The sequence below is a fragment of the Protopterus annectens genome, chromosome 4.part1 (assembly GCF_019279795.1).
Source record: "Protopterus annectens isolate FY-2018-M chromosome 4.part1, PAN1.0, whole genome shotgun sequence".
NCBI lineage: Eukaryota > Metazoa > Chordata > Ceratodontiformes > Protopteridae > Protopterus > Protopterus annectens.
The window spans coordinates 911,568,513-911,581,990 of record NC_056734.1 but is presented as its reverse complement, the minus strand read 5'-3'; the positions used below and the strand labels follow the sequence as shown (position 1 = coordinate 911,581,990).

At 37.5% G+C, this 13,478-nt stretch overlaps 1 protein-coding gene across 1 annotated transcript in view; it reads right to left on the bottom strand.

The window, feature by feature from the left end:
• The window catches only part of LOC122801339 (salivary glue protein Sgs-3-like), a 276,893-nt gene that overhangs the window by 224,112 nt on the left and 39,303 nt on the right, over positions 1–13,478 (bottom strand). The window contains exon 3 of the mRNA XM_044070879.1: positions 6,111–6,182. Coding sequence (XP_043926814.1) covers positions 6,111–6,182 — 72 coding nt within the window. The remainder of the gene's footprint in view (positions 1–6,110; positions 6,183–13,478) is intronic.

Below are 13,478 nucleotides of genomic sequence, written 5' to 3'. Positions count from 1 at the left end.
CTCATATCTGACAAATGTTTGTATACCCTGTCCTTCAATCGTTGGATGGTTTTACCCACATAGAAGCAGGGGCATACATCACATGTTGCTAAGTACACTATAAAGCGTGTTTATATATTTGTTGTTTAGTCAAAACCCTACACACACTACAAGACCTACAGGGATAAGTCCCAATACGTTGACTTGACTGTCCAGGGCATTTAGTATCATTGCACAACAACCATTTAAGGATTTGGTGGTGAATCTTTCCACACATTTTCTGACTAGTTTAGAATGCTCTGTGCTGGAATGGGGACTAACTTTTATTCCAGCCACTCCAGCCAGAGTAAGTGATGTTTTATTTGATTTGAGACTTTTTGCCAGGAAAGTAGCTCTGGGTTTAATGTTTGGTGAAGCCCAAGAGCAGCAAGTTACTGAATATAGAAGACCTAGCACCTTCTCGCCTATTATACCATCTCATGTTGAACTATTTGTACAAGCTTGTGAGAAGGAATTGATTATGACTTTAAGTGGTTACAGCAAAAGTAACTTTTATAATTTGAGCACTGCAGAACATAAGGCATTGAATGATTTGAAAAATAATGTCGATCTTATAATTTGGCCATCCGATAATGGTGGCCCTATAGTATTAATAGACAGGTGTGATTATGTAAAAGCAATGTCTATTTTATTGAATGACTTGGATACCTATCATATGATAGATTGGGTACGGGTTAGGACCATTATTAAATTTGTGAATGATTGTATATTTGATTTACTTATGACCAGGGAGATTAATGAGGGACTGTTTGAGTTTTTCAAGGTGCCTCATCCTATGATACCTGTTATCAAAGGGCTACCCAAGGTTCATAAATCCTTGATTGAGCCACCTATGAGACCCATTATTGCCGGAGGGGGCTGGGTAATGGAGCCCCTCTCCATTTATGTAGAGAGGCTACTTAATCCAATAGTTAGGTCTATAAATACCATTTTGAGGGATACTGCACATTTTTTGCATGATCTTGATGAATTTGTGTGGTTGAATGATATCACTGATCTGCTATTGGTTACCCTGGATGTTACAAATCTTTTCACTATCATACCCAATGAGTATGGGATAGAAGCAATAAGGCAGATCTTGAGTAGTGATACATTCTCATTGACTCTAGATGTTATTTTAGTCCGTACCTTGCTTGACTTGATTTTGAATAATAACGTGTTCCTGTTTGAGGAACAGTTATATCTACAGAGATGGGGGGTAGCATTGGGCACCCTCTGCACCAATTCTTATGCAAATGTGGTGATGCATTTTTTGGGAGGATAATAACCTGACTGTGAGTCCATTATATAGAGGTGTGAGACACTATAGACAGTTTGTTGGTGACATCTTCATTGTTTGGAAGGTGATGTTGAGTCCCTTCTTCGATATATTGAATATTTAGAGTCTACCATAAAGTTTCTTCGGTTTACTGTCATCCATTCTTTTGTACATGTAGACTTTCTAGACGTATCAGTAACTAAAGATACAATAGGGGGCATTAACAACACACTGTTTAGAAAGCCATGTTGGCGTAACAGCCTTCTGTCTAGAAATAGTATGCATCCTGGACATGTGTTTTCAAGTCTAGTGAAAAGCCAATTCACTAGAGTGTCCAGAATTTGTAACAATGAGGGTGACCTGCAACGGGAATTTGATACTCTGGAGGCAATGTTAATTGATAGGGGTTATAATGGCAATACTGTTAGGGAAATATGTGATAGCCTTGAAGTTGATAGGCCGGGTGATTTTCAACCGTCCTTTGTGGAACAGAATGTTACCATACCTAGTGCTACTCAAGATCGGGCCTTGACAGTCAATGCTCTGATTTTGAGATTTAGGGATAGTAACATGACCAACAGAAGGAAGACAAAACATCATACTTCATTTATAACTAATTCTACCAGCAATAACAATGTTATAAAAAGTATCATACAGAAACATTGGGCTATCTTAACACTGGACACTGCAATGACTGGCTATGTAGGGGCCGCACCATATTACATCTATCGAAGCAACAACAATCTTAAATGGTTGTTATGCAATGATACTAAATGCCCTGGACAGTCAAGTCAATGCACTGGGACTTATCCCTGTAGTTCTTGTAGTGTGTGTAGGGTTTTGACTAAACAACAAATATATAAACACCCCACTTTAGCGTTTGAATTTATTCCTAAATTCTATGCAGACTGCACTACCCGCTTTATAGTGTACTTAGCAGCATGTGATGTATGCCCCTGCTTCTATGTGGGTAAAACCATCCAACGATTGAGGGACAGGGTATACAAACATTTTTTAGATATGAAGAAGGGTGATATAAACAATGCCCTTGCCAAACATCAATCTGAATGCCCAGGACATGATTTTTTCTTTTAGGGTGTTACAACATGTGTTTAAAAATGTGAGAGGTGGTGATTGTAACAACTATTTGGAGCAGATGGAGCTAAAATGGATTCTTAGGATGCAAGCTTATAAGCATCCAGGGTTGAATAGTCAGGTTAATATCAAACCCATTCTTAATGGGCGGAGGCTTAAGGCACATAGGAAGTTGCATTGACTGTATGAGGAAATTATGTCATTGTTTTTGGTGCAATTTTGTTCTGTTTTGATAGGTCAAGTGTTAGTTTAAAAATGTTCATGGTTTTTTAGTCTCTTATAAGATCTAAAGAAGCTGTATGCAAAAGCGCTTGTCCTTTTTTATCTGACTTTTACATGGAATTTGTTTGCTGCTATTTTTATCATCATTTTTATTAAAGCCGTGTCTTCAGTTGTGGTCGTCCAGTTGGTATATGTTTTTTTCTGAAGTTTGGTTTTCATCTGGACATTCAGTACGCACTGGTTATTTTCTTGTTTACAATGCCCCATTTGGCATGTACACCACTAGACACCTGCAACAACTAGAGATGCCATAAAAGTACACCACAAAGAGGATCCTAGGCCTTAAACACTTGTCCTATATGGACAGACTCAAAAAACTCCAACTATTCTCTGTCTCATATCGCCTATTTAGAGGCGATCTCTGCTTGACTTGCAAAGCCATGTCTGACCCAGCTCTGTTAGAAATGCTACATCTAATGAAATCCCAATCCCTCCACACCACACGCCCCAGAGACCTCAACCTCATTACCACAATTAATAGAACATGCTGGAGGGACAGGTTCATAACCCAGAGACTGCCCATGCTATGGAATAAACTTCCCATACATGTCAAGCAGTGCACCTCGCTGACCCTCTTCAAGAGAAATCTTGATGAGTGGATGGAAAACAGAAAATTCACCCTGGGGATAACTCCAGTGGCTCTACTTGACAGAGGCAATGGTAACTAAGGTCGGGTGGCACTATGCCAGTGTAATCCTCTGGCTAGGCTTGTAAAGGCCCCAGGGCCATTAGCCTGGTACACACCTATGAAAAGTACTTATCCTTATAGTTGGTTTTGATTAAAGCGCAGTTCACAATATTTCGAGCTTCATTTTATGATTCACGCTGTATACTTTGTTTTATGATATACGTTGTGGCAGCCTTGGTACTTGTTTTTATTTGTTTTACATTTATGTGCTCGTACCTTGCTTTGGTGGCCTTTGTCTTAGTTTCTTTGATATATATATATATATATATATATATATATATATATATATATATATATATATATAAATAAATAAATATATATATATATATATATATATATATATATATATATATATACATACCATTATTTTATATATATATATATATATATATATATATATATATATATATATATATATACACATACATTCTTATAAATGTTGATTCAGACCAGGTTTATACAGTGCTCCCAAATTTGTAATCCAGAGTCTTTCCTTCTTATCTAAAAAAGTGTATTTATCAGGTTCAGACAGATTAGTGCTCCATAAAGAATCTGTTTAGTTTATTTATATCATATTATTATAATTTTATTACCAAACACACTTTAACAAAAGCGCTTTCACCAAAAAAGCGCTTTTGTTAAAGTATGTTAAAAAAAAAAAAAAAATCATTAAATCTACTGCTATGCAAAGAATATGTGTACAGGTACTGAGTAGGTACTTGTTCCACAAAGGCACGTACTCACCATTTGCAAGTCCTACGAGGTGTGTTGCAGGACAGCATAACATGTCCTCTTAATGAAGGTTAACCTGTATAAGGGTATGTTGACATGGTATTTTAAAGCTCCCATGATATATTAACTGCAGATGCAGTCACTAAAACATTTAGACAACCAAGGAAAACATAATAAGCTATTAATGTAATATCTACAAATACACCTAGGTGGCATGCTTACTGCTCTGTCATGCTCCTCCTTTTTGAGACCATTTCCAGAAGGGAAAATATAGATCTTACCAGTGAAATCCGACCCTATACTAATAAAAAAAAGTCTGGAAATTGCTGCATAGTACTAAACATCTTGCCAATCAAATGCAAACAAAATGGTCAAGATGCTTCAAGCTTCATAAGTTTATACCCAGGTTGCATGCTGTCCAAACAAACAAGGCACCATAGCATGAATATCTATAAATCACATCATTCCACTTTCACAAACTAGATAATTTTTATGCAACAGGCACATGAAACCCTTATGTTCAAGACAGATACACAATTGCACACATGCTGCACAAATGAGCAGAAAATATTTGTACAGAACATGCCTGATATTTTACTTTGTCATTTGCTATGAATTCCCTGCATGGCAGAGATGGTTAGTTGTACTTTATAGTGCATACACATGGTGAGTGTAGGAGATAGAAACGTTAATTTATTAACTTCTCAGGCACCGCCATCAGTAGCTACTAGGTTATTATGAGATGATTTACTAGCATGACCTGGACCAAAGGCTGTCATGAGCTACAAATATTCCACAGTATGCAAAGTAATGCAGATACTGTCTTGGTGACCTTGGGTGCCATATACATGAGTTGATGCAGGTGCTGATTACAGAGGTTCAAAGCAGCTGCACAGAAATATATAAGGGCAATTAGAGGAATATGAAGTCATGGCCATCACCTCAGCCCACCTGCTCCAAGCACACTTTCCTGCTCCTTGCCAGCTTTGACCCCATTCCTAATATGTCATGCTCCATACTTTGTGTGTGGTCTAACTCTTCACATTACCATTTTTCTTCCTTCTGTATCTGTGCTATACTTTGTCTTTCCAACCTTGTATGTAAAAAAACACCTGTTTGTCTGCGTTATCTCATGTTTTCATTTCCCACCTGATGATCTTACACTCTCTTTCCACATCCAATTTTCTCTTCCTTACCATTCTACTCATTCTTTCACTCTGTATCAAAAAAGGAGGCTGTATCCTTACAAAAATAAAATTTAACCTATCTTCTCATCCCCATCTCACACCCACCTACGCTCCTATCCCTTTTGCTACCATTCTATGCATATCATTTTCATCTATGTTTTATGTTGAAAGCTGTGGCCCTATGCCTTTCACCACCTCAGAAGGATTATTCATGTACTGTCACTGAAAGCCATGTGTTGTAACTCACTGATGTATTGTTTCATGCAGAAGTGTGTTATACAACACAGAAACATACTGAACTATGTTACGGTATTCCAAATGCTTCAGCAACCCTTGACTATTACACTTGTATTATTGACTTAATATAATTTTATACAATGAGACATCAGTCCCACATGTTCTACTAAGAGCCCCTTCTGCTTTGTATGTTCCTGTTACTCTGCTCTTCTGCTCACTGTCAGGTCCACACAGCCTGCCACACATCTTCCTTGCTACTGCTTGTCATTTATATATCCGGGCTGAGCAATGTTGATTGCTTAGAATCACTGCTGGCTAGATATATAGTACTATTAGCATTTCATGTTGTGTGCAGCATAGCTTACTTGTACGAGCACAGTCCTGCAATATCTATAAATTCTACTCACACTGTGATAGATGCAGTATCATGGCTGTGAGAGACATTGAAGCTAGATGTAGAGTGAAAACCTCTCACCCAGCAAAAAAACAACAATAATAAACTGCAGGCATAACTTACCATTTAGGCAGATGGCATTGTAGTCAGTGCAGCAATCACCAAATTTCACGCATTGTGAATCACAAAAGCATTTACCATCTGGAGACTTGCAAGAATTGTCTTGTCCATTACAACAATGAACAACACTTCCAGATGAGCATCCAGATCCTGAGAAGAAAAAAAAGAAAGGACATTAATTCACCAGTCATGCAGGCAATATCTGACTTATTGCAAGTTGGTTTCTTGTGAATGCAGACAGCTCAGGTGAACTATTTGCTGCATTTTACTCTACTTCTTGGCCTTGACTGAGGTTAGCATATTTTTAAATCACCAAAGATTCACGGTTTAAACCCCTAATTAGCAGATAAGCAATGTCTGCTACAACAGTATTGTAACTTATAATGCAACAGCAGAAATTGAAAAATATTATAACTTTCTCATGATAAGTTTCATATGTAATGCTTCTGAAATATTTAAAGAATTTCTATCAGAGGATGTACAGAATTAACAAACTGTATTTAATTATCACTGTTTAGTGATTTCAAATACATACATTTTTGAGCAAGGTATTCTGAAGTCCCAAAAAGCCTCTTAAAGGTAAGACAAGTCAATTTAAATTAAGAAGGTAGTCAGTGAGTTTGGCATCATCAAGGTATATGTACAACATGGAACAATTTATTATGTCTAGGTACTCCAATACATATAGATTTATCAGCATCTTATTACCTCCCCAGATAATTAATTGAACTGTTTTTCACTGGACCAAGTTATGTAAACAGCAACATTGTCTCTAAATATAATCAAAGTCTCCAGTTATTATTCTGTAACTTTGAACATAAAGGATTTAGCATCTCAGGTTCTCATTGTAACTAAATTAAATTAGTATATGTGATTTATATGGTTATAAGTCCAAGGGGAAAGATGACACTAACACATATGTTCTACTACAGAATGGCTAGAAAATTGGACAAAATCGTGGGAAACTTGGAAAGTCCTGACACATCACATGGCAGCCATATTTCAGGAAATGGCAGGCATTACGAAGAATGAGCTTTTCAAATAATCAGAATCGGGGACTGTTAAACTGATAGTTGATCAGGAAGTAAGATAGAGCTGACAGGAAACTGAAACCCAGAAATTTAGACCACAATTGAAACCGTTTTAAGCAGACAAGAGGATATAGAGAAGAAACCATGGAGGGAAAATATTTGACTAGCAGGCTTAAAGCAACGAGTGGTGAAAGATGCAGAACCAGTAAAGTGTGTGAAAAAAGGGATGGTTGGTTTATCAAAAAGCATCCCTGTATGGCCTGTTAGAAAGATGGGATGCAATGGGTTGAATGTGTTTAAGTACAGATGGAAAATGTCAGCATCTCATTCTAAAAGGTCACAGCTGCTATCTAAAAGAATGGCCATTATAGCAGGTTAAAGTAAAAAAAAACAAAAAAAACAAACAAAAAATGGCATTACGATCAGGTGTAAGGTCTGAGTTTTGAAAGACGTCACTGTTTCAGCATATCAGCAAAAGTCACAGTTGTACCCTGCTATATGGACTTTAAGAAAGGAGAGTGTTGTGTCCCACTTAATATTCCCAGAAATGCTCAGTATTGCTTGGCAAGTGTCACACTGTTGGAGTTCATTCCCAAAAGAGTCAGTGAGAGTTTACAGTAACAAGAAGAAATGACAGACTCCCTGGAGGAAACTATTTTGGTATTGTGATGTGGAATTTACCAGTTCTTGGAATTCATATTCTTTTAACTTCACTTAGCCTATCAGCTGGAAGTCATCTCTGTGACTCTCCAGCACTGTTATACATGAAATAGCTAAAGAACAGAATGTTGAATAGATTGCCAGAGTAATAAAAATAGAGAAGGAGGAGATAACCAGCAACCAGGGCCCTAGAAGGCTATCTGCGTCAGTGCCTGTTCAGAAAAGAATGAAGGATTATTTATTTATCAAGTATAAGGATCAAAACCACTATCTGTGAGGAAATCTGGAGCACTCAGAACAGGGCGGCTTGTGCTATAGGACTACAGGACTGCAGCCCCTCCACCTGTAAAATGGATTAAATAAATTCCCCCACCATAGAACATATTAAAATTAAAATTCTCGGACTGCGCGCATGCGTGCTTAGTTCCTGACTGCTATGTTAGGCAGACCAGAACTTCAAGCATGCATGCTCAGGCATTCCAAGCTCCAGACTGCTCTATTAGGCAGTCCGAATAGGGAAGGCAGGAAACTCTGCCCTTCCAGCCGAGAGGTCTGTGTGGTGATGACTGCACAAACCAGACTGCATTGCCCACAGGCTGGACCAACAGCAGGAGGCTCCTCACATCTTGCGGGAGACCCAATGGCATGAGCAGGCCATTATGGAGGACTGATCGGTGTGTGTGTGTGTGTGTGTAATGCCCCAGTTGCTTCATGGTGGTGGGTAAAGAAGAAGGCTTGAACCCTGTGCCTTGGGCCTACGTGACAAGAGTCTGAATTCCCTACCCACCACCATTTGTAAAATGTTTGCAGAGTTTTGCCTTATATTTGTTCTGTTCCTCATAAAATCTGTGGTTTCTGTATTTTTGTTACTTTACTTAACACAGCCAGTGGTGCAGTGGTAGCAGTGTTGCCTGACAGCTATGGGTTGTCTGGTTTGATTCGTGGCTGGGGTATCCTCTGTGTGGAGTCCACATGTCCTCCGTGGGTTTGCTCTGGTGTCCTCAGTGGGTATTTGTCCCAATTTTGTGGACTGTATTCCCCCATTATTGGCTTCATCCAGCTATTTTGTGCTAAGGTTGAGAGCTATGGTGATAACTGAACTCACTGAATATGTTTGGGGGCTGTATTCCTCCATTATTGGCTTTGTTCAGGTGTTTTCTGCTAAAATGTTGACAGCTATGATGAGAACTGAATTCACTAAATGGTAGCCATTTAAATTTCAGTCTTCCATTCTTTCTTTTATAAAAATGGATGAGTTGGCATAGTGGTATGTTGCTCTGGCTGTTTTGTACAGGGTCCTGGGTTGAATACTTGGCAGTAAAATGCACGGTAATAACACAGCATTTTATTCCAGCAACTTTCCAACATTATACAAGCAATGTTTAAAATGTGTCCCTGGTTTTTGGGCTTTTGTCCCCCCCCCCAAAATAAAATTTGGCTTTTTCCAAATTTCTTGTGCTGCTAAGTTCAGAGATACAGCTGAGTGTTGAGCAGATTTTACAAGGAGCTGAGAGCTGCAGGGGAACAAAAAATTAGTGCTGCTTATGCTGAGTTTGCTTACATTGTAAATAGCACAACAGGTAGTGTTTGATGCAGAAGGCTTTGGGTTCTACTCCCACAGTAGGTAGAGCGATTGCTGATACTGTACTCTGTCGTAAAGGGGATGGATGCTGCAGTCCTCTTTGGCAAAGATACCTAGTAACTATGAACCTGTTATCAGTTTGCCATCCATTCCCTATTGTGATATTACTAGCATTATCATTGTTTTAATGCAACATAGGCAATTTATTCCTCAAGGGCAACAGGCACTTTATTTTTAGATGAAATAATGACATATAAAGTTGTTTGCTAGCAGTAACCTCTTCATTAGTTAACAGATTTCTTTAATGTGGAATTATTTAGATTACTTTTACTTCTTCAGAGATTGTGCATATTTACTGATACTGTTGGACTGTAGAAGTTTGAGTAGACTTTTATGATGGAAATATTCTGAATTGGGCAGTTTTGTCATTACTGGTGCATGCATTTTGTTTCATTGTTTACTGGAAAATGTTCAAAACAAATTTAAAATGCCCTCTTACAACTGTACTGTATTGTACAAGGAATATAATTTAATACAGTCAGGAAGGTGTATCAAAGAGCATGTGTATGTTTCGTGTTCAAGGGACCTATGATTTGAAAAAAGGCCAAAATTAATCTTTATCTGCCACTGGCAAAATGTATTTTCTTTGAATGTGGGTTTCAATGCTGTTTCAATGAATGTGAGTTTCAAGGGCAGAGAAGTTTTAATGCTAAGTCTATTTTCATTGTGAGACTGCATTGCTTTGTTTAGCAGATATCTATTAGGGTTTATGCTGTAAAATATAAAATAAAACTTTCAAATGAAATCTATATCATCGCAGAAGTAAAGCAGTATGCACATTACAGTGTTTATGGCAAATGGGGCAAAATAACCAAGGAATGGGATATTGCAATAGCTGCAGGGGTGACGCTCCATTCGACCATGATTTTGTGAGGGGGGAATGGCAACGAACTCAGACAGCCCGGGCTGAACTATACCTCTCAAATGTCCAGAATTTTGCAGAATGAATAGATTTTTGCTTCTTATTTTTGGTTTGTTCCTCATAAAATTTGTGGTTTTCTGCCAAATCGTTTAGGAATGAAGTCACTAAATAATGACAGACATTGAGTTTCAGACGTTACAACCTTCAGAAAAATGCATGATAAAGCAAGACCTGTTATTCTATCAACTGTCTTTTTAGTACTGTCTGTATGTTCCCCCAATATATTTGGCCTTATCCAGATTTCCTGCATTAAGAGGTTGAGAGGTATGTGCAAATAAATCGCTTTATAGAATTAGGAATATCCAAACCTCTCAACTGTCGCCAATTTTGGCTCAAAATGTTGCTCTCCCCCTAATAATCCCTCTGCAAAATGGCAATTTTGGAAGAAAATGTGGAGGGTTTACAATTATAAATAACTGTAATGATCAGAGTTATAGATTACTTTTATTTCAGAAATGCATGCAGATGCTCTTATTTTGTCAGCTGCTCAAGTTAACAGTACTAATTTTAAAAAGGTGTCCCTTCTTTGACAGGTTCCCAGCTGTATTGTGTGGCAATTTTAGATTTTTGCATAACATATTTGGTCTGTTTTTCATAAATTTGTGGTTTTCTGGCAAATTAGTAGCAAACCATTAAATATTGAAGTTAGAAAATAATGGCAGACATTTGAGTTTCAGATTTCATACCCTTCAATAATTCATACTAATGCAAGACCTACTACTATTCTATTATTTTTCTAAGTTTATAAGAGCAATATTTAAAAAATTGTCTTTATTATTGGGCCTGTATCCCACTTCTATGTATGGCTTTGTCCAGATTTCTTGCTCTGAGGTTGAGAGGTATGAGTGTCAGAGCCATCACCATCAGCCAGAGACATTTCAAACTGTGACCTACTTGTTGCACTCCACTCCCCATTGTAGTGGCTCTGGATGTGTCCAAGCAAGGCAAGGAACAGTTATGCAGTGTAAGTGTGCAGAGTATTCCCCCATCCAAGGTAGACTACAAGTATGACCGTGGCTTTTCATCTGTCCTTGATTTTGCAGAATGATCTGGTTTTCTGTCATATTTTTATACAGTTGATTTATGCTTCTTATTATTCAAAAAATGCATGCTGTTGCAGTGCCCTGTTGCTCTGTATTAAAGTAGCAATGCTTTAATGACCATCAGGTAAACTTGTCGAAGATTGTAAGGTGCAAGTAAGCTTTAATAAGCATACTGTTAAAGAATTACCAACATTGAAAGCCTTTTCATTGTTGCCATGTAGAGAATATTTACATAACTAGATAACGTATAAGCCTTAGGCATTGAAATGCATATGACAGTATTTGTAATAAAGGACAGGATTACAGTATTTTCAGAAGCTCATTACATTTGTAGGTGACTTGCAGTTATCTTTGCAGGCTTTACCTATAAAATAAACAGAATGCCAATCTATCATGTGTGGTCCATAACTTGTGCAGTAATCCTTTAAGCAATTTATCTTGAGCTTGTTTCTTGTTCGCTGTTCATTTTTTACTTTGATCATGTGTTCTCCATGAAACAAGTAGATAGTTGTTGTCAGGCAGTAGGTCTTTTTTGGATAAGAAACATTTTTACAAGTGGGGGTATCACAGAGATTGCTATGTTCAGCATGTTACTTAGTCATTTTATAAAGCTGAATATAAATTATAATTAGAACTGCAGTGCAAGGAGAAGTGGTTTGAGCTGAGTGCTGCTTGTTTTTTTTTTATATACTTGATTTTGACAGGCATTCCAGTAATGTATTTAAAAAGCAATTTATTTTTTCATGCCCCACAACCTTTGTGTTTCCATCTAGATATTAAGTAAGTTGTCATGTGGCCAATGCACTGAAATATTTTTTTCTTCTACACTTCATTTTGTCTTGATTGGACTCTTGTAATGATGGTTTGGCACCCAGGGCAGTGTATTTAATTAAAGTTCCAGTTGTTGTGGCTTTGAGCATAGCTCCACCCCTTTCTAGTTGGTCACACCCCTTCCCATTGGCCCCACCCATTCAGCTATCTCCTGCAGCCCCCCTTTAATTTGAAGTCACCAACTGCCACTGACTCAGATTAGGACACAGATGTTGTCATGAACGAGCTAACTGTGTGGAGTGGAAAAGAGAAGTATCTTTTTTTTTAAGACAAGCAAAATAAGGATGCTGAATCCATCAGTAAATAGATTTACAAAGAATTAGCCTGATTGTCAGAGACTGTGATTTATGGCCATTCCATTAGATGAGCTGTAAGTAATAATGGATTCAATGTTTGAGAGCCTATGAACTTTTTCAGCTGTAAATGTTTCTCTGTTATCATTTTTTTTGGCTGTGGTTCTTATATAGGCTGAAATAGCTGAACTGCTCATTAGAGAAAGTGAATGTAGGACTACTTGCGAAATGCAGACCAAGTGATTCTCAGAGAAGGAGTGGCTATGCCTTGCATAAAGAAAGTTGTAGACGAGTGGAATGACAGGTGTGTCTGAACATCAGGAGAGGGTTATGATACCTACCCATTTTTAGGCAGCTGATGGCTGCTCTATCTTATTTTCATTGTAGTTTTTGATAGTTCCTGTTCGAAAGTTTTCCATTTCTAACTGTTTTTTCTCATACGTTGCAGTCTAATGTTAAGCTGATTTATTACAATTTATAAAAGAACACTGTATTTTGATGGCCCTAAGCAGGTTATTTATTTCTTTTTAGCAATCAGGATAAGCCAGTATGAATTTACTGAGGAATATAAGTGCATGAATTCTGTTTTTGTATCTTTCATTTATTTCCAACTTAGCACACAATTAGAGTAAATGGGTATTTTTGCAAGTTACAGTTTAAGTGGATGCATAGTGATAGCTGGAAGAGGGATATGTATATAGCTATTATAGCTTGGATAATTATTTTTGATTATACTTTGTTTATTACTATTTATCCTATAGTTATCCAGCTTGCTGATGTGCATGGCTAGTGTGCAGTGATAATGGTTGCCTGTATGGTGTATTACTACCTGCAAAGATATTAATAATTTTTACATGTTATACAGCTGCTGTTGGATTGCCTTTCTATAGGTTATTAGAAAGTGTATATTTTCAGTTGCAAATTATTTTGGGGAGCAAAATAAGGCTAGCTATGTGTGAGAAGCTGAATTTATAAGGTGAATTGATGAGTGCAAATGATAATGTAAGAAAAAGGGCTACTGTGA